The following is a 22509-nucleotide window of genomic DNA, read 5'->3' as shown; positions in this document are numbered from 1 at the left end:
TTGGTTCAGGAGCATATTAACGTGTATTGTGATAGTCAAAGTACTATTCATTTAGCAAAGAATCAAGTCTATCATGCACGTACAAACATATCGACGTACGATTCCATTTTGTGCGGGAAATTATTGAAGAGGGGAAAATTTGTCTTCAGAAGATCAAGACTGCAGATAATCCCGCAGATATGATGACCAAGGTGGTAACAACAACCAAGTTCGAACATTGTTTGAACTTGATCATATCCTGCAAGTTTAACAGTTGAAGAAGGCACTATCAAGTATTGTTGTCAAAGGTAGAAAGAATTGTGTGAAGATAAGATTATCCTAATCAAATCTTCAAGGTGGAGATTATTGGATACCTACAATCTTTGACTTTTCAAAGATGAATAGTGGCAGAAAGTTGGCACCGAAAGGTACCGAAAGTAGAAAGTAAGATTAGTTGGCATGGGATAATTGCAATTTTGGTCCCTAATTGTATAGGGACATTGCAAGTTGATCCTTAAACCTCAACTATAAATAGGCCTAACCATTTCTTACTTTCTTCATCCCACACTTGCCATTCTCTACTTAAGGCAATTGTTCTCTCTCCCTATTTGTAAACTTTCACTTGTATTTTTGGAGTGAAATATATTTGGTAGTGCCCGAGGACGTAGGCAAAATTTGCTGAACCTCGTTAAATTCTAGTGTTCTTTATTTTTGTTCTGCATATTTTGCAAGTGTCATTGTAGTGATTTATTGTGCTATTAATTACGATAGAGGGATATTCTGGCTAGGAAAGATCTGGTATGTAAGCGATCCTCGTGATCCACCTCTCTTTCCTGGGAATTGAACTTAGTGTGATTTTTCAGTACAATAATTTTACTCTTTCACACGCTTCCGCGCAACATAGACCGAAGCTTGAGATTCCTGTAGGGTTTCGATTTCTTCCCACCAAAGAAGAAATCATTTGTGATTACCTTCAACCATTCATCAAGGGCGATCCCATACCTTCTGGTGTGATGAAGAGTTGGATATTATGGCGCAAATCGCGAGCCTTGGAATATTTTCGACCAAGATTCGGCAGAGTCTCTCTGGGTTATCACGAGTTGAAGAAAAAGAGCAAGTCAAGAATCGAAAGAACCGCGGGAGATGGATGTTGGCTCCAACAATATATCAAAGAAGTGAAGAACTCGGACGGCGGCGAAGTCATAGGTTATGATAAATACTTCAAGTACAGCCGCAAGAAAAACCAGAAATCAAATGGTCAATGGATCATGCATGAGTTCTCCTTGAAAGACCAAGAAGCTCTTGGTTTGAGTGATTTCGTTATCTGTGAGATTAAGAATAAGGATGCTGCTGTTGTGAGCCCGGATTACGAAGAATGTGAAGGAGAAATCAACAAGAACAAGAAACGTAAGTTGATGGAGGTGCCGTCGACTTCAACAAATGATTTTGCTTTCGTGCCCATGGGGAATCAGGCATTTGAGTATATGGCTCCAGAAGCAGGAGGCTTGTCACCGTTACCACCCTTCAATGCATGCTTAAACCAACAACCAAACCCTTGGACGTCGGCAGGTGTTGGTGGCAATCTTGGAGTGCCTTATTATAATTCTCACCATCTGGTACCTGCCTAAACCTTGCTCTATTTTCATTTTATGTTTTTACATGTTTATGATTTAGCTTATATATTCATAACCTTGTTCATGCATGCTTATATATATACATTATATATTTGATTCTCAAACCAAACAATTGGCATTGATTTGCATATTTAGGAAGAAGCTCGTGAGGATGTCAACGCCAATCTTTACCTTACATTGCAAGAACTGGACAACTTCTTGAACTCCGATTAGAGTTGATGTAAATGTCTTCAATGTAACTCCACACCACATATGAATTTTAGTGATGGCATTTTCCCGTGGTTTTTTTTCCCTTCTATATTCAGAAGGGTTTTCCACGTAAATTTGGTGTCTCCTCTTTGCATGCCTTTATTTACTTTAATATATTAATACACTGATTTAAATATATTTTAAAACTAAAACTGATTTAAATATTTTATAGAAAATAATATTTTATTTTTATCAAACATGATTTTTTTTCTAAACTTAAAAACCCAATCTATCTGGTTTTAATTACCACAACTTACCATAAGTAGAAAATTTTAATTATCAATATTATATTAGTTTATTAGTTTATACTATCTTTGTGTATTATTAAATTGTTACTTTTTTAAAATATATACCTAAAAATATGACAGAATAATAATAATAATATATTAACTTAATCAAACAATTATCAAAATAACCCCATTTATCACAAACTTTAAAATTCCCATTAAAATTATTTTTAAATTTTTTCCTTTAAATTTACATTTTGAGTCATGATAAAGTGACTACTTCGTAATAAAATGATAACATAAGTGATTAAAATATAACATTTCAAACATAAGTAACTAAATGTAATATGAGACAAACAAAATTGACTATTTTTGTAATTTATTTTATTTTATTTTATTTTACTTATTTTCCTTCTTATTCGTTAAAAACTCTAATAATTGTACTCAATAGCCACTAACGTTGTCGTTTGTGATGACCTTTCTTGCCGATTTCGAGACCAAAAAAAAGATATCATCCATCTAATTGACTTTTGCTGTTCCAAATCTTCTAAAACAATGACCAAATTTTCAAAATACTCTTTCTAGAACTGTTTTTTTTTTTTAAATATCATTGGTACCACCTGACACAACACCACCACCTAAATATATATATTTAAAAATTTAACGGGTGTAATTAGATTGATGTTAGGACTTAAATTATTGGTTGTACCGTGAGAAAGATAATGATTGCAAACTTAAATCGAAGCCGAACTGTGTAAACAATCTCGATGTTCATCTTTACAATTTTTACACTTTGTTTTTGTGGTTAAAACTATGACCATAGTTCCAAGAACTATTTTAACCATAATTTCTGTTAACAAACCAATTATCCCTCATTTCTACAATATTTAATAATAATAATAACAATAACACATTTTGCATAAGAAAGTAAGCAAGTGAATTTTAATTTTGTTGGATGGGGATTAATGCCTTAAACATATGTCCTTAGGCCACATTTTTGTTTGGATAATGTAATATTTAGGGGTTGTTTGATAAATTGAAAATTTATGTATGTAATATTAAATTTTTATTGCTAAATTTTATAAGTGCTAAATTTATATAAATATTAATTTTTAAAAGACTATTTATTATTTTGTAATCTTGTTAATATAATATTTTATATTATTTTGGATAGTTTTGGATAAAAGTTAATATGTTAATTTTAATATCTCACTTTAAAAAAATATAATTTATTTTAATTTTTTTATAAAATAAAATCAACATAATATTTTCTGATAAATAGTTACCTATCTACTTACATTATTTAACACTTTTTTTGTTGAAAATTTTATATTAAATAAAAAATTAAAATGATTATCAAACACATTTAAATTATTAAATGAAAATTTTTAAAAGTTTATCAAACACACCCTTAATCTCTGAATGTGATAATTTTCTTTCTAAATTAGTCCCTAAACTAATTTAGGTCCATATTACTCCCTAAATTTGATATTTTTTTTCCAAGTTTGGTCCATTTGATGACATGATACTTTGAAATTATGTCACATTATCATATTGACTAAAACTAGGAAAAATTGTCAAGGACTAATGTGGTCTAAAAAAATCTAGAGACTAAATTAAAATAATTACCAAATTCAATGGCTAAATGTTACTTTACTCCTTCTGTTTTGTAGTGTTTTTGGATTTGCCTATGCCAAGCAAAATTTACGTATGTTAGACAATGAAACTTAATGTGTAGCCCTCAAACATACATAAACACCTACAAATATATCACAATGCATACAACGGGGCAAAGACACAATGACGCCGTCGCCTTGCCCCAAAAATGGTAATTTTGACATTTTACCTTTTTAAAATTTATAAAATTATATCTAAGTATAACGATTCATATCTGCCCCTAAAAATAATTTCCTAGCTTTTCTATGTGTATGCACATACAAAACCAATTACATCTGAAGTGGGAAGTAATTTCTAGTCCACACTTTCAACATATCCAACACCAAACAAATGGTTCCAAATAAAAGCACAACGTCACACAACCCATATATATCATCAGACCATACAAAGCATTTTGAATCCATGTGGATGGCTTCAAAGTTCCCTTCCTTTCTTTTAGAATTCCCAAAAACTTTTCATTTGAACTTTTCTCCTCCTGGTAGACAAAACCTACAACCAATCAAAATGGAATATATATGTATGTATGTCAAGTTCATTTCAACATTGTAGCATTACCCCCCTTGCACTCAACTTAATTAGTATTAGTAGGACATGATCAAAATGGAGAAACACAAACCTATGGCCGACCAATTCGCATTTTCTTCCGATCACGGTCCTCGTACTGCGGATTCCGCTTGTTTCGTACGATCATTGGCATCAGCAATCGGACACTTACAATGTAAGTTGGCAAGACAAGTTCATTAGCTTTAGGTGTCATCCCTAGGCTTGGTTAATGGATCATTATAGCATTTCATAGCTTCACCATGTCCTAACACTGGTTTTTACCATTTTCAGTGAGATGAAATGACTTACCTCAACATTAACAGGCTGTTCAGAAGGGCTTCCTAGATCTACAATCAGTAGTAAATCATTAGTTCAATATATTTACACGCGTATATATAATTTGACATGATATTACCTGGCCTTTGAGTGTCGATCTGATCACCGATACCGTTTTTGCCATTATGTTTGTTCTTTGAGTTTATTATTGGAAGAAGTATCCTTGAATCAGAAGGGCTTCTTTCTTGCTTCCGCAAACTTGCCACGGTAAGTTTTACCATAAAAAACCAATGAAGATTTATAAACCCAATGCAGTTGATCTCGTTCGATAGTTGTGTATATCGGCATCATGCGATTCGTTTTAGAAGCATACTCGTTAAGGATCGATTTGCCACAATTCTGATCCTACAAACACAAAAAGATCATAAAGTTAGAACAGAGTCCTCATCAGTCATCACAGCCAACATTTTAAGCAATGAAACAGTCAAAGACCTGGTGATATGTAGTAGAAAAGCTTAATTGTTCAATGGCTTTGGACCCGAGCAATGTTTTGCTCAGCTTCTTTCCGGTGTGGAAAAGTCAGCCTAGAAGTGTAAGTGACTCGACCAACACGAATGGTGGCTTTGAACCTCGGAGCATGCGCAAACCCTTAATTCGTTGAAGCTATGGTAAATAGGGAGACCGACCCCGGATCTCTGAGCATATTCTTGCAAACGATATTATGCAAATGATGTGCAAATCCTAAACAACACAAAGAACACATCAAATGATATTAACATCCCACATCGGTTACTAGTAATTAAACACGAAACTGTTAACAAACAAATTCTTCTCTTCTATTATCACATTACAAGTGTTAAGAACATTGGTGGGAATTCCCATGCAAGTAGTGGGAGACACCTTCATATCTAAGGGCTGAGAAGATGACACCTATCTATGGGCAAAATTTTCATTTAAATTATTTCTTTGCTAAGAAGCTCATAGATACTCGACAGGTTAAAAGATAACATCTTCAAGTAATTACTTTCCTTTTTCTGAACCTCATTATACCCTCCGCTATCACTTCGGCCTCCGTCAACGGTGTCGAAATATTCAAAAATACCCTCATTATACCTCTCTAAACCTCCTAATAACATGCACCATATTAGATTCTAGAAAATCTTAATGATGAAGGGTGAGTTTGGATGAGCGGTGCGTTTACTTGCAGTTAATGTAAAAACAGTTGTGGCTGTGAGATTAAATACAGTAGCGATACTATAGTGTGAGATAAAAAGTAAGCTGAACGCACCGCTCCACATCCAATCGCCCATCCAAACCCACCTGAAATACAGATTTATGTTTCAAACAGAGATTTTCTATCACTATCTTAATGTTTTTAACAACTTTCAACCACCAAAATCCCTTGTCCTTGCGTGTTCCGGCGTGTCGACACCAGTACGAGGGACTTTCCGGCGAGTCCGTGGCTTTAAATACAACAAAAGAGGTATGTTAAGACCAAAAGGATTAAGCTGATATTTCAGAACAGAATTTTCTGATATGATTTTATATTTATTAATTCATTTTTTTTGCTTTGGTTTCTTTTGAATATTAAGCTACATTCATACTGCATGCAAAATTTTTATATATGACTCTTCTAAAATTTTAAATTAGTAAAATTTTTATTGTAAAATGACTCTTCTAAAATTTTTAAAATTTTTATATACGACATTTTGAAGCTCTAAAAATATAAAATTTTTATTTAATTTTTAAAAATTATAAATATATAATCTATTAAAATGATGAATTATTTTTTTATTGTAAAAATTATAATTTAATTTCAATTAAAATTATTTTTCTCATTCAGGCCATATTAAAGTTTTGAAATCTTACGAGGTTAACATTGTCAATTTCATATTATGAAATTTGAATTACGATTATTTATTATTATTTATTTTAAAATAATATATATAAACAAATTGTTTGATACAAAAGAGATTTATACGTATTTTTCTAGAAACTTTTTGAAATTCCTTTGAAAACCACCAAATTAATCTCATTTTTGTCTTCGTCGATCACCACCGCCTTAACGAAACCCCGATCATGTCAACTGTTAGACCGCAGCTTGAGATTCCTGTGGGGTTTCGATTTCTTCCCACCAAAGAAGAAATCCTTTGTGATTACCTTCAACCATTCATCAAGGGCGATCCTATACCTTCTGGTGTGATGAAGGAGTTGGATATATATGGGGCAAATCGCGAGCCTTGGAATATTTTCGACCAAGATTCGGAAGAGTCTCTCTGGGTTATCACGAAGCTGATGAAGAAGAGCAAATCAAGAATCGAAAGAACCGCGGGAGATGGATGTTGGCTCCAACAATATATCAAAGAAGTGAAGAACTCGGACGGCGGCGAAGTCATAGGTTATGATAAATACTTCACGTACAGCCGCAAGAAAAGCCAGAAATCAAATGGTCAATGGATCATGCATGAGTTCTCCTTGAAAGACCAAGAAGCTCTTGGTTTGAGTGATTTCGTGATCTGTGAGATTAAGAATAAGGATGCCGCTGTTGTGAGCCCGGTTTACGAAGAATGTGAAGGAGAAATCAACAAGAACAAGAAACGTAAGTTGATGGAGGCGCCGTCGACTTCAACAAATGATTTTGCTTTCTTGCCCGTAGGGAATCAGGCATTTGATTCTATGGCTCCAGAATTAGGAGGCTTCTCACCGTCACCACCCTTCACTGCATGTTTAAACCAACAACCAAACCCTTGGACGTCGGCAGGTGTTGGTGGCAATCTTGGAGTGCCTGATTATAATTCTCACCATCTGGTACTTGCCGAACCCTTGCTCTATTTTCATTTTATATTTTTACATGTTTATGATTTAGCTTATATATTCATAACCTTGTTCATGCATGCTTATATATTTGATTCTCAAGCCTAACAACTGGTATTGATTTGCATATTCAGGAAGAAGCTCGTGAGGATGTTGTTGCGCGGAAGCGTGTGAAAGAGTAAAATTATTGTACTAAAAAATCACACTAAGTTCAATTCCCAGGAAAGAGAGGTGGATCACGAGGATCACTTAAGTACCAAGTCTTTCCTAGCCAGAATATCCCTCTATCGTAATTTAATAGCACAATAAATCACTACAATCAAATTCACAAAATATGAACAATAAATAGTAAAGAACACCAGAATTTTAACGAGGTTCGGCAAATCTTGCCTACGTCCTCGGGCACTACCAAATATATTTCACTCCAAAATACAAGTGAAACTTTACAAATAGGGAGAGAGAACAATGCCTTAAGTAGAGAATGGCAAATGTGGGATGATGAGAATGAGCAATGGTTGGCCTATTTATAATTGAGATTCAAGGGCCACCTTGCAAAGTCACTATTCACTTAGGGACCAAAAATTGCTATTTTCCCATGCCCAACACTAAATAAAATATTTGGTGCCCATAACTTTGACCTTTCCAAAGTATGGGTAGGTATGGGAAAGGTATGGGCAAGGTATGGGGTATGGGTATATTCTAATAATCTCCACCTTGAAGATTTGATTAGGATAATCTTATCTTCACACAATTCTTTCTGCTTTTGACAACAATACTTGATAGTGCCTTCTTCAACTGTTAAACTTGCAGGATATTAATCAAGTTCAAACAATGTTCGAACTTGGTTGCTGTTACCACCTTGGTCATCATATCTGCGGGATTATCTGCAGTCTTGATCTTCTGAAGACAAATTTTCCCCTCTTCAATAATTTCCCGCACAAAATGGAATCGTACGTCGATATGTTTTGTACGTGCATGATAGACTTGATTCTTTGCTAAATGAATAGCACTTTGACTATCACAATACACGTTAATATGCTCCTGAACCAACCCCAAGGTTTTAGCCATACCTTGTAACCAAATAGCCTCCTTTACAGCCTCTGTTACAGCCATGTACTCGGCTTCTGTGGTTGACAACGCAACTGTAGACTGTAGTGTAGACTTCCAACTTATTGGTCCTCCAGCAAGTGTAAACACATAACCGGTGGTTGATCTTCGCTTGTCTAAATCACCGGCATAGTCAGAATCAACGTACCCAATAACACCTTTACCAAGTGTATTATCCTGCTTGAACAGTAATCCAACATCTACGGTCTTCTGAATATACCGTAGAATCCATTTCACAGCTTGCCAATGTCCTTTTCCAGGATTATGCATATACCTGCTCACTATACTAACTGCCTGTGAAATGTCGGGTCTTGTACACACCATTGCATACATCAAGCTACCCACTGCATTAGAATACGGAACTTGCAACATGTATTCTCGTTCCGTATTCGTCGAAGGAGATAGTTGTGCAGAAAGCTTGAAATGAGAAGCCAACGGGGTACTTACAGGTTTGGTCTGCTCGTTCATGCCAAACTGCTGTAGTACTTTCTTCAAATACTGCTTCTGAGATAAGCTAACTCTGCCATGAGCTCTATCTCTACATATTTCCATGCCAAGAATCTTCTTAGCTTCACCTAGATCTTTCATCTCAAACTCGAGATTGAGTTGAGTCTTCAATCTCTCAATCTCAACTTTGCTCTTAGATGCTATCAGCATATCATCAACATATAAGAGCAAGTATATGAAAGTTCCTTCTTGTAGCTTCTGAAAATATACGCAATGATCAAATTTACTTCTTGTGTACCTTTGCCCTTTCATGAACTGATCAAATCGCTTGTACCACTGCCTCGGAGATTGTTTCAATCCATAAAGCGACTTTGTCAGTTTGCAAACCCAATTTTCTTTATCAGCAACATTGAATCCATCAGGCTGAGTCATATTGATTTCCTCTTCCAAATCACCGTGTAAAAATGCTGTCTTCACATCAAGCTGAACTAGTTCAAGATCATATTGCGCAACCAAGGCTAGCAAAATCCGAATAGACGAATGCTTCACAACTGGAGAAAACACTTCATTGTAGTCTATTCCTTCTTTCTGAGCGTAACACTTTGCTACCAATCTAGCCTTGTATCGAATTTCATTTTTACCAGGAAATCCTTCCTTCTTTGCATATACCCATTTGCATCCAATTGCCTTCTTTCCCTTGGGCAGTCTCACCAACTCCCAAGTCCTATTTTTATGAAGAAACTGCATTTCTTCATTCATAGCTTGCTTCCACTTTACACCATCAGAGTTACTTATTGCTTCTGTGTAAGTGGAAGGAACATCATCATCTGCAATTGGAAGTGCATAGGCCACCATATCGTCAAAGCGAGCAGGCTTACGAATCTCTCTTCTTGGCCTCCTATATGCAATTGAATCTTGTTGCTGTAGAAGTTCTTGGGTCGAAACTTCTTCATCATTTGTTCTTTCAATATTAGCTGGATCATCATTAACCTTTTCAAACTCCACCTGCTGCAAAGTACTACTGGTTTTGTCATCCTTTTGTGAATCCTCGTTCTTCATCATGGTTGATTCATCAAAAGTTACATCTCTACTGAAAACAATCTTCCTTGTATCAGGACACCAGAGACGGTATCCTTTTACACCACCAGTTATACCCATGAATAATGCTTTCTTTGCTCTTGGGTCTAACTTAGATTCTTTTACATGATAATATGCAGTGGAACCAAAAACATGTAAAGAATCATAATCAGTAGCAGGTTTACCAGTCCACATCTCCATAGGAGTTTTTCCATTTATTGCAGCTGATGGCAATCGGTTAATTAGATGGCACGCATATGTAACTGCCTCAGCCCAAAATTCCTTGCCCAATCCAGCATTGGACAACATACATCGAACTTTCTCCAGTATAGTCCGATTCATGCGTTCTGCCACCCCATTCTGCTGTGGTGTATCTCGAACAGTGAAGTGTCGCACAATGCCCTCATCTTGACATACTTGTAGAAATGGATCATTTTTGTACTCAGTACCATTATCTGATCGAAGTCGTTTGACCTTTCGACCTGTCTGAGTCTCCACCATCTTCTTCCACTTCAGAAATGCATCCAAAACTTCATTTTTTCTTTTCATTAGATACACCCATACTTTTCTTGAATAATCATCAAGAAAAGTGACAAAATAGTGCATACCTCCCAAAGAAGCCACTTTGGTAGGTCCCCACACATCACTGTGAACATAGTCCAGAATTCCTTTCGTATTGTGAATTGCTGAACCAAATTTTACCCTCGTCTGCTTGCCCAGAACACAATGTTCACAGAATTCCAATTTGCAAGAATTTGCACCTTTCAACAAGCCTTGCTTCGCCAAAGTCTGCAAAGCTTTTTCACCAGCATGTCCCAATCGCCTATGCCATAACCTGGTAGCCTCTGAATCTGCATCTTTCGCAGAAGCTGTTGATGTTGATCCAATAACTGTACTTCCATTTAAATAGTACAAGTTATTTCTTCTAGTGCCTTTCATCACCGTCAATACCCCAGCTACTACCTTTAGTAATCCATCTCTCAAAGTGATTGTGAGCCCTTTAGATTCTAGGGCCCCTAATGAGATGAGATTTTTCTTCAAGCTGGGTACATAGCGAACATCTGTCAGAACTTGGATTGAGCCGTCATGGTTCTTCAATTTGATTGTACCTACACCCATTGTCTTACAGGCACTATCATTGCCCATAAAAACAACTCCACCTTCTAGTTCTTCAAGACTAGAAAACCAGTCCTTATTAGGACACATATGGTAAGTACATCCCGAATCCAATATCCACTCATCCGTTTGACATGCCATTGCCATGCCAACCAAGCTAAAGTCTGACTCCTCATCATGCTCCGCTACACATGCATTAGAAATAGACTTGCCCTTTTGTAACTTAGGACAATTCTTTTTCCAATGCCCTTTCTCACGACAAAAGGCACATTCATCTTTGGCGGGTCTCCCTTTGGACTTACCCCTTCTACCAGGTTTGCTGCTGTGTGAACGACCTCTTACTATTAAGACTTCTGCAGTTGTATCTCTGTGATCTCTTTTATCTTTCTTTCGAGTCTCAGATCTATACAACGCACTACAGACTGCATCAAATGTGATTGAATCTTTCCCATGAAGCAATGTGGTGGTAAGATGATCATATTCATCAGGAAGGGAATTCAACAACAATAATGCCTTGTCTTCATCTTCAAATTTCTCATCCAAATTTAGCAAGTCTGCTAAAATTTTATTGAATGAGTTCACATGGTCATTCATCGACATACCGGGTGCATACGTGAATCGATAAAGTTTCTTTTTCATATAAAGCCTATTTTCAAGACTTTTCGTTAGAAACTTTTCTTCCAGTGTATCCCATAACTTCTTCGCTGATGTCTCCCTCATGACAGAGTACTTCTGCTCTTTGGCCAAACATAGGCGGATTGTACCACACGCCTGTCTATTGATCTTGGCCCACTCCTTGTCATCCATCTTGTCAGGTTTTTCTTCAAGGGCTATATCTAGCTCTTGCTGACATAAGACATCCAGGATCTCACATTGCCACATACCAAAATTATTGGTACCGTCAAATTTCTCTACTTCAAATTTTGCATTTGTCACAGTAGTCCTTGCTGATGACGATGCTGCTGCCATTTTTCTCCTCAATCCCAACTACTGTATACGTGAACAGTACCGTATACGTGAATAGTTCCGTATACGTGAATAGTACCATATACGTGAATAGTGCCGTATACGTGAATAGTACCGTAAACGGTCGTATTCCCCAAGTACGAATTTGGCTCTGATACCAATTGTTGCGCGGAAGCGTGTGAAAGAGTAAAATTATTGTACTAAAAAATCACACTAAGTTCAATTCCCAGGAAAGAGAGGTGGATCACGAGGATCACTTAAGTACCAAGTCTTTCCTAGCCAGAATATCCCTCTATCGTAATTTAATAGCACAATAAATCACTACAATCAAATTCACAAAATATGAACAATAAATAGTAAAGAACACCAGAATTTTAACGAGGTTCGGCAAATCTTGCCTACGTCCTCGGGCACTACCAAATATATTTCACTCCAAAATACAAGTGAAACTTTACAAATAGGGAGAGAGAACAATGCCTTAAGTAGAGAATGGCAAATGTGGGATGATGAAAATGAGCAATGGTTGGCCTATTTATAGTTGAGATTCAAGGGCCACCTTGCAAAGTCACTATTCACTTAGGGACCAAAAATTGCTATTTTCCCATGCCCAACACTAAATAAAATATTTGGTGCCCATAACTTTGACCTTTCCAAAGTATGGGTAGGTATGGGAAAGGTATGGGCAAGGTATGGGGTATGGGTATATTCTAATAGATGTCAACGCCAATCTTTACATCACATTGCAAGAACTGGACAACTTCTTGAACTCCGATTAGAGTTGGTGTAAATGTCTTCAATGTAACTCCACACCACATATGAATTTTAGTGATGGCATTTTCCCGTGGTTTTTTTTCCCTTCTATATTCAGAAGGGTTTTCCACGTAAATTTGGTGTCTCCTCTTTGCATGCCTTTATTTATTTTAATATATTAATACACTAATTTAAAATATATTTTAAAACTAAAATTGATTTAAATATTTTATAGAAAATAATATTTTGTTTTTATCAAACATGGTTTTTTTTTTCTAAACTTAAAAAACCCAATATATCTGGTTTTAATTACCACAACTTACCATAAGTAGAAAATTTTAATTATCAATATTATATTAGTTTATTAGTTTATACTATCTTTGTGTATTATTAAATTGTTATGTTTTAAAAATAAATATCTAAAAATATGACATAATAATATATTAACTTAATCAAATAATTATCAAAATAACCTCATTTATCACAAACTTTAAATTTCCCATTAAATTTCTTATCAAATATTTTTTTCCTTTAAATTTACATATTGAGTTATGATAGAATGACAACGTAATAAACTAAAACGTAACATTTTAAACATAAGTAACTAAAATATAATTTAAGGCAAACAAAAGTGACTATTTTTGTAGTTTATCATTTTTATTTTATTTTATTTATTTTCCCTCTCCTCTATTAAAAACTCTAATCGTCGTACTCAATAGCTACTGATGTTGTCGTTTGTGATGACCTTTCGTGCTGATTTCGAGACCAAAGAAGAGATGCCATCCTTCTCGTTGACTTCTACGATTCATATTTCCTAGTAGTCTGTTTCAAATCTTCTAAAACAATGACCAAAGCTTCAAACTACTCTTTCTACAATAATTTTTTTTTAAAATATCACTGGTATCACCTGACACAACAACACCACCTAAATATATATATATATATGTTTTTAAAATTTTAACGGGTATCGCCTGACATACTGGCGGCACCAAAAAAATAATTTTTTTAAAGATTTATCGATGCTGCTTGACATACTAGCGTCACCCAAAAAATTTTTTGTTTTTGAAAAATTTCCAGTGCCGCCTGATAGAACTAGCGACACCTATTAAATTTTTTTTTCTTTTTTCTCAATGTGAAAACCTGTATTTTTCATGGGTATTACGAAAAATATGTTCTAGTGTCACTTGATACAATGGCAGCATTCAAAAAAAATTCTTTTTTTAAAAAAAAATCAGTCATTGTTTCTGTAGCGACGTAAAAATTTTAGCTTGGTCGCTAAATGTGGCGATTTAGTGAAAACTTGAAAACTAAAGTTTGATTTTAAAATAAAGAGGGAGTCGCCACCGATCCGTTTTCTTAAGTGTGATCGGACACCTGTTAGATTTATTTTTTTGAAACAAAAAGAAAGCCGAGTTTAGGTCTACGTCAAAAGCCAGAGAAAGATTAGGGTTCCGGAGTCGGTTACGCACGAGGAAGGTATCAGCACCCTCGCGACGCCCAAAATTGGTATCTTGTACAACACGCGTTGTCTTAATTCTCAAAAATACGAGTTCAATTTAAATTTTAATCGTGATCCGACCAAAACACGAGAATTTTTAAATTTTGATTTGTTAGAAGGGCGTTCCGTTTTCAACACGAGCCGATATGATTCACCCAACATAGCGATGAAATCAACGACTTAGCGTCAAACTGATACGTTGCCTCGTGTATTAAAATTAATTAGAAAATAAGAAAATGGTTTTCGAAGCAATGCAAAGCAATATTGATAAAAATAATAAATGAAAGAACCAGAAATATATTGAAGCAAATTATAAATGTGATAATAATTTTAAAAGCGATAAAAATGTATGCGATATTAAACGTAATACTAGAATTAAACATGAAAGGGAAACAACGAACGTACAGGTACACGCATATAATAATGGTTAATATGATTATGAAAACATGATATTAAAAATATTAATAATGCTATATATACATATATAATATGGTGTTAAAATACATACATCGTATAGATATTAAAAATATATACATAAGATAGTACAAAAATATTAAAACGTATATATACATGACATACATAATATGGTAAAAAATCTATGTGATATAATATTGAAAATATATACAATATGGTATTAAAAAGATAGATATATAAAACATAACACTAAAATATATACACCAAATATATAAGAATATATATGTAATAAAGTATTAGAAACTTGTACACGACATATATAAAAATAAGGTGTTTAAAATACATACATAATATAGTGTTTAAGACATACACATAAGATAGTACAAAAACATAACTAATATGGTATTAAAATATATACATATAACATAGTATTTAGGAACATATATAAGATGATATAAAAATATATACATGAAAGAGTATAAGAAATATATAACTAATACATTAAAAATATATACCTATACTAGAAATTATAATAGTATATATATATAAAAAAAACTATTCGTACACTACGTAAATATGTATATATATATAAATAATAATGATGTTTAGGAATATACTATAATAGTATAAAGATACATATCTAATAATATTAATGCATGTACATAATAATATATAAAAGTATGGTATTAAAAGCATTTACATAATAGTATGAAAAATATATACATATATATATAATATAGTGTTAGAATGCTTACGTAATATACATAACATGAATACTAATAATGTTAAAAAAAACAACTTATTAATAATATTATATAAATATATAAAAAATATGTACGTAATATATATATTAGAAATAGTAATAGTAGCTATAGTCATAATATATTAATAATAAATAATAAAAGGAATAAAAATAACAATAATAAAAATTATAATCATGAGAATAATATAAATAATATATTAGAAATAAAATAAAATAGCAAGGATAATATGAAAATAAACTTAAACTAAAAAAGGACTAAATTTGAAACAAAAATGAAGTTTTGGGGCGATTTTAAAAAGAAATAAAGAAGAAGGATCAAAATGCAATACGTGCTTAACCTAGAAGGACCAAAACAGAAATTACCCCTTTTGTCAAAACGCAGCGTATGTAAGGGGACTAAATTGCAAAATACAACGTAATTTGGGCCAAATTAAAATAACAGAAAACTTGATTGTAAAATAACAAAAATGAGGAAGGGCAAAAAGCGCAATTAGCCCTTCCGCTATAAAAACACGCGGATCCTAATTGGAGCGGGTCGGGTGCCAAAACGGCGCCGTTTCAGGTTAAATGGGGGGGACCAAAACGCATCGTTTTGGTCCCTATAAAAGACAATTTTTTTAAAAAAAATTTGTCTTGAACGGTGAAAAGAAAAAAAAAGGAGAGAAGAGGGAGAGGGGGAGGAAATCCGGCCATGGGCCGGTCGACCGTCGAACTGCCGTCCGTCGTCGGTGCCGGCCACCGTGAAAGGTAATTTTTTTCTTTTTTTTACTATTAATTTTTAATATATATTTATTAAATATGTGTTTATAGATATACGTATATATATATTCCTATGTATAAGAAAATGAAAGAAAAAGAAAAAAGAAATCTAAAACTCAAAATTCGGAGTGTCACCTCCTATTTTTTCGATTCTGATTCTTGTATTCTGATATTCACTGCTTTTGGTGTTTTTGATACCTGAAATCCATTGCTTGGTATGGCCGAATATCTTGTTTTATTCATGAAAAAAATCGATCCCTGTTACAAAGTTCCTATCGGCTTTTTATAGCCTCCTTTTTTTTAAAATGCTCCTTTTTTTATGCTTGCTGTCCTTTTCTTTTAATTCTTGCAGATGCAACTTGTAAATGGTGGCAACAGTGGCGTGGCAGAGGCGGTGAAGCAGGTGGAGCAAGTGAAGCAAAGGCTGGTATGGGCGATGGGACGTTGCGGCGCTGAGTAGGTTAGGGTTTCAGAAATTGAAACCCTAAGTCAAAATTTGGGTCAAGAACTTGGGTCTCTTATTTTTGGGCTAGGGTTAGTTTAGTTAGGTTAAATTTGGGTTTGGTTTCTTTCTGGGCTAGTGGGTTGTTGGGTAGGTTTAGTTCGGTTTTGATGTAATTGGGGTTTGGGTAAGGGTTAGCTGATGGGTTGTTTTGTACCTGGGCCAAAATTGGCCTGTAACAGTTTCAAGGGGCGAAGCTTAAAATTTTGTTTAGGGGGCCGGAATTAAATTTTAATTTTTAATAGGCTATATCTTTATAATTTTTAAAGGATAAAATTAATTTTTTTATCATTTTTAAGGAGAGTCAATGTGTAATTTTACATTTACTAATTTAAAATTTTAAAATTTCTAAATATCCTAAATAAACAATTTTCTATTTTAGTGGGACCAGAAATCCTACTAGCCCCTTAGATACGCCACTGATTGTCTCATCATTAGATCACCGTCAATATGTAAGATGACATCTATAAACACGGTAAATTTTAAGTCATTTTCATATATAATTTTTATTTAAATTGCTAAACAAGTTGCATATATAATATGACATTTAGAGGATTTTTTTTAATAAGGAATTTTTTTTTTTAAAATCATCATATCATCAGTTGTTTTTTCTTCAAATCTATGAGAAGTATGAAAAAAATATTTTCTCTTGGCCAAATGAAAATATTTTTTTAATGGAAAAAAAATGGTTAAAGAGACAAAAATTTATCTTCAATTAAAGAGTCAAAGTACATTAAGTAAGACTTAAAAAAAAAAAACAGAATTCTTTTCAAAAAGAAAATCACAAAAGCGGAAAGGGAATGGCGACGAGAGAGTGGAACCCATTGGATTTCGACATCGGAGAAGAAGAAGACGAAGAAGGAACGCCGTCGCCGTCATCGATATCGCCGCCGCTCCCGTACTTCGACAGAGATCGCCACGTGGCGTTCTTGGAGATGATGTACAATTTGATGCCCCATCACTATCAATCACAGGAGATCAATCGCCTCACTCTTGCGTTTTTCACTATCTCTGGCCTTCACCTCCTCCGAGCCTTAGATCGCGTAAGCTTTTAATTGTTCTGTATTTAGAATTTGCTGTTTTAGAAATTTTAGGTTAAGGACATAGTAGAAATTCTGATTTGAAGTTAAAATAGCTAAATTTGAGTTCATTACAAAGTAATCATTCATTTTACTTAGTAAAATTTTAATTTTTAGTTTATGAAGATTTTTGATTGATTGCAATAGCGAATTAGGTTCATTTATACATTCAACAAAAGTACTAATAGTTTTAGAATTTTTTATATTAATTTTCTTATTTTAATCATCTTTTCTAGTGAATTAGTAAGTAAAAGAATCCTCATTCTCAAGACAATTTGATTATAAATTGTTAATTAGATGTACTTGGAAAAAAGGAACTTTTTGAAATATTTGTTGATTCTGGTTTGCGTATGTTTTAGGTTGATAAGGACAGAGTTGCCGATTGGGTTTTATCATTTCAAGCTCATCCGAGAAGTCGAGCCCAATTGAAAAATGGTTTGGCCATTTGCTTAAAAATATTGTTTTATTTTTGTTCTGTTTTGATGCTCCATTGTGCTTTTGATATATAGAAGGAAGATATTTCCTAAAAGGAAATCTGATTTTCATGTAGGTCAATTTTATGGATTTCATGGTTCTAGAACTTCACAGTTCCCTCCAGATGGAAACGGGGTTTGAGAAAAATCACTGTATTGCCGTTTTGTTATTATTGTCTTGATTGTTTAGTTTAATCTTTTATTCTGATTTCTGCACGTAGATTTCAGCTCGTAATGCTGGTCACTTGGCAAGCACGTATTGCGCCCTAGCCATACTAAAGACAGTTGGCTTTAATCTCTTGACCATAGACAAAGAATCAATATTGATATCATTGAGGAATCTTCAACAGCCTGATGGAAGGTATGCTTCAACGTATTGTTCTCAAATCCTATGACAGAAAAAAATCTGCTTTTGATGCTTCGTAGTGATTTCTATTAATTGATTATTTTTGTTGAAGTCCATCTATGCATATTGTTTACAAAGACAATCAGTATATCTTGACAATTTTATTGTGCATGACCAAAGAATAGAAAGGGAAAGGAAAACATGTCATTTAAACCAATTTTGTTTCTTCTTCCTTTTGAATTTTCATGTGATAGATCTTGTACACAGATGCATGAAACTGATTTTTTTTTTTTTTTAAATCTTGCAGTTTTATGCCAGTGGATGTTGGTGCCGAGACAGATCTTCGATTTGTATATTGTGCTGGTAAGAACTGAAAGCATTACCCAGTTACAATTTGATATATATCATTTCAAATTCTCCATAATGAAATCTCGGTTTAGCTAATTGATGTATCAGCTGCTACCTGTTTTATGCTGGAGGATTGGAGTGGCATGGATAGGGAGAAAGCCAAGGAATACATTTTAAAATGCCAGGTGTGCCTGCATTGAAGTGCTCAATTATCAAAGCTTTAATTTTATCTTTATGTTCTGCATATGTTATGCCTTATATACTGAAGTAGACATGATTTTGTTCTTTCAGTCTTATGACGGTGGTTTTGGCTTGATGCCTGGTTTAGAATCACATGGTGAGTTAAATAATATTTCATCTAATTACTGGTTTATGTTCTGTCAACTTTGTGTATCTAGAGCAGGTGTGATCACTGTTTTGTTGCTACTTTCTTGTTGCTCATAGTTGTCATTGATTTTTTAAACAAAGTCCGCTGAGCATGACTTTTCATACTTAACTGATGCCAGTTAATTTTTCTCCTCAAACTACTTTTATCAAATTATCATATTGCTGAATATTATTTGCTGGTGGGTTTATATTTTACTAGGAAAAGTTTCTTTTGAAACAGACCCGGTCTATATTTCTTTAGTTCGTGATTCTGTTCGGTTCAATGATAATACCAACAACAAAACCTTATTGATGCAGGAGGTGGTACATATTGTGCTGTGGCATCTCTTCGGTTAATGGGGTACATTGAAGATGATCTTCTGTCAAAAACTGTAACATCTTCTGTCATAAATGTGCCATTATTGCTGGATTGGTGTATGCAGGTTTACTTCTATCATTTAGTATATCATTTACCATGCCAGGAAGATTTAGTTTTTAGCTTAATATATAGAAGTTGACAGTGGACCCCGAAAAGGCCGTTTTAAGAGCTTAAAGTGCTAATAGCATAGCAAAACTTGATTTTTGAGTTGCTTGTTAAGTAACGTACTGCCTTCTTTTTGCCCTAAGAATGAACTCATCTTCTCTCTTTTCCTTTCTTCTCTCAACAGAGGCAGGCCATTGATGGTGGATTTCAAGGCAGAGCCAATAAAACCTAGTGATACATGCTATGCATTTTGGTAAGCATAAGGAAAACATTTATTTGTGTCATGGTATAAACTACCTTTCTTTTGATGAAATGATATTCTTGTGAAGGATTGGGGCAGTCTTGAGGATCTTAGGGGGCTACAAATTCATTGACAAGATTGCTCTACACAGATTTTTGCTGACTTGTCAGTCTGAGGTGCTGATACTACATCTTGGCTCTTGATCAAAATTTAGCATGCATTCAAAAGATCCCTCATCTAAATATCGCTTCATGGGTTGTTTAGTCTTTTGTCAAAACATGCCATTTGCATTTAAATTTTAAGTAATGGAATAGCCTCATGATCCATGGAAGGCAAGAAACTGGTTGCTTGAGATTTAAGGCAATCTGAATTGTTATTGATATAATAACCCTTCTCTCTCGAGATTTTTATCGATCAGACTGTCAATTATATTCGTTTTTCTAATCTTATTTGTATCAGTTCGGAGGTTTCAGCAAGTATCCTGGGGACCTACCTGATATATATCATGCCTACTACGGATATACTGCGTTCAGCCTTTTGGAAGAGCCTGGCTTGAATCCACTCTGTGCTGAACTTGGGATGACTGATCTTACTGCCATATGTATAATTTAGCACCATTTTTTTTTTTTTTTCACTTCATTGTGTTTGCAGTTCATGTACCTTGAATTCCATTGCACCTTTGATAGTGCACACCGTGTTTACATATTGGCCTTGGTAGTTCGTGTTCATCTTTTCTTGTTTTTCGATTCTAAAACCTATTGGTTTGTATCCATGGAGTGAAGCTATATGCGGTTAAGCAAACTTGAACTTGGTAGTTATTTTTACTACATTCAATATGTAAAGCTCAGAGGATGGCGAGATCCACATATTAAAATTATAACTTTGTATAATAAGTCATCCCTAATTAGTTCGATATTTGATCACATTGCTCATCCTTCATAATATCCCCGTATTGTCACATATGCATCTCTCATCCACGGCTGTAATCTCTTAGGTTGAACCTGTTGGTGTTATTGCTTTCATTCATATTTCACATTAGTTATTACTGCAATTTCATTATCTTTTCTAGACAGATCAAGGTGTTGCATCACTGCACTGATCATCTTTGATCTGTCCAATTTTCCAACCTTCTTACCATAAAAAGACAATGACAAAGGCTTTAGTGCCGTGAGAAGTCATTCTCGCCACATCGAACCCTCGATGTGGTGAAAAGACATTCTCACCACATGATTTCTGTTGGTATGTATTGGGGTAAAAGAATCATGTTGGTATGTATTGGGGTAAAAGAATCATGGAGGCCTTTTTACTAGCTGTTTGATTGTATGTTGTTTCCTTTATTCAAAAAATAGGTAAATCACACATTATCCTCTTCAATGAAAGAGTTAACCGGTCCTATTAAAAATTTCATTAATTTTTACCATTAAAAACTAGTCCTTGTGACGTGTAATTATCTGGTTATTTTATTAGTCACACTAGTTTTTAACAGTAAAAATGGATAAAATTTTTAATGAAAAAAGATCAGTTTGCTATTTCATTTAACGTACATAGATTAATTTATTTATTTTTTGAATAGAGGGGTAAAATGTAATTTGACATGTATTGGTTTTAAGATGAAATGTATGGGTCGTATCAGATTGTACGGGTCATTAATAACATATTGAAGGCCTTTGATGGAAAAAGAAGAAAAAAAAGCATGAATTGATGATTGTGACGAGGAATTGGGGTTAAAAAAAAAAAAAGGTGGGATGTCAAATAGGTAATGATATTTGAAGGTGGGTTTGCTTTTTTGTCACTGTTGCCCACTTACATGGTACATTCACGGGCAATTTCATTGCTTTGTCCTTTTGGAAACAGCCCAACCTTAATTTTTTTTTTAAAAAAAATCATATATGATATTTGTATTTCTTTTTTTCTTTTTCTTTTTCTTTTTTTTCCTTCTTTTACTTAGGGTAATTCAGATCTAGTGTCAGCTGAACTTTATAACAAGTCCAGTTGATACGTGATATTGGTTTGGATTATGGTATGGTTTTTCAAAATGTAAGAATAAAATTAATTATATTTTATAAGGTATATGTTTATATAGCACATTTATCAAAATCCAATTTTGACCCAATGGGAACTAGTCAGTTCAATTGGGAATTGATGGTATGTCCAATTCAATCCAAAAGAGAATTCATTAACTTCAAAAAAGATTTTTTTATATATATAATTTACTTTTTTATTTTTGAAAATTATGAAATTTTTTCTTTTTCTTTTTTTATATATTAAAAAATATGCATTAGACCAAATATGTGTTAATTAATTATTATATTTAATATTTACATAATATATAAAATTAATTTATATTTTAATTAACCTGATTGAAGGGACTAAA

General features: G+C 33.8%; 1 protein-coding gene and 1 pseudogene across 1 annotated transcript; both read left to right on the top strand.

The window, feature by feature from the left end:
• Positions 1-6664: 6664 nt before the first annotated feature.
• Positions 6665-16756, top strand: LOC107895865 (NAC domain-containing protein 83). The gene is made up of 2 exons (XM_016821079.1): positions 6665-7393; positions 16649-16756. The coding sequence occupies exons 1-2, from the start codon at positions 6665-6667 to the stop codon at positions 16754-16756; spliced, it is 837 nt and encodes a 278-aa protein (XP_016676568.1).
• Positions 16757-17481: 725 nt separating this feature from the next.
• On the top strand, positions 17482-20863 carry LOC107897830 (geranylgeranyl transferase type-1 subunit beta-like; annotated as a pseudogene).
• The last annotated feature ends 1646 nt before the right edge of the window (positions 20864-22509 follow it).

The sequence above is a fragment of the Gossypium hirsutum genome, chromosome A10, assembly GCF_007990345.1.
Source record: "Gossypium hirsutum isolate 1008001.06 chromosome A10, Gossypium_hirsutum_v2.1, whole genome shotgun sequence".
Classification (NCBI taxonomy): domain Eukaryota; kingdom Viridiplantae; phylum Streptophyta; class Magnoliopsida; order Malvales; family Malvaceae; genus Gossypium; species Gossypium hirsutum.
This window is presented reverse-complemented; position numbering and strand designations above follow the sequence as displayed.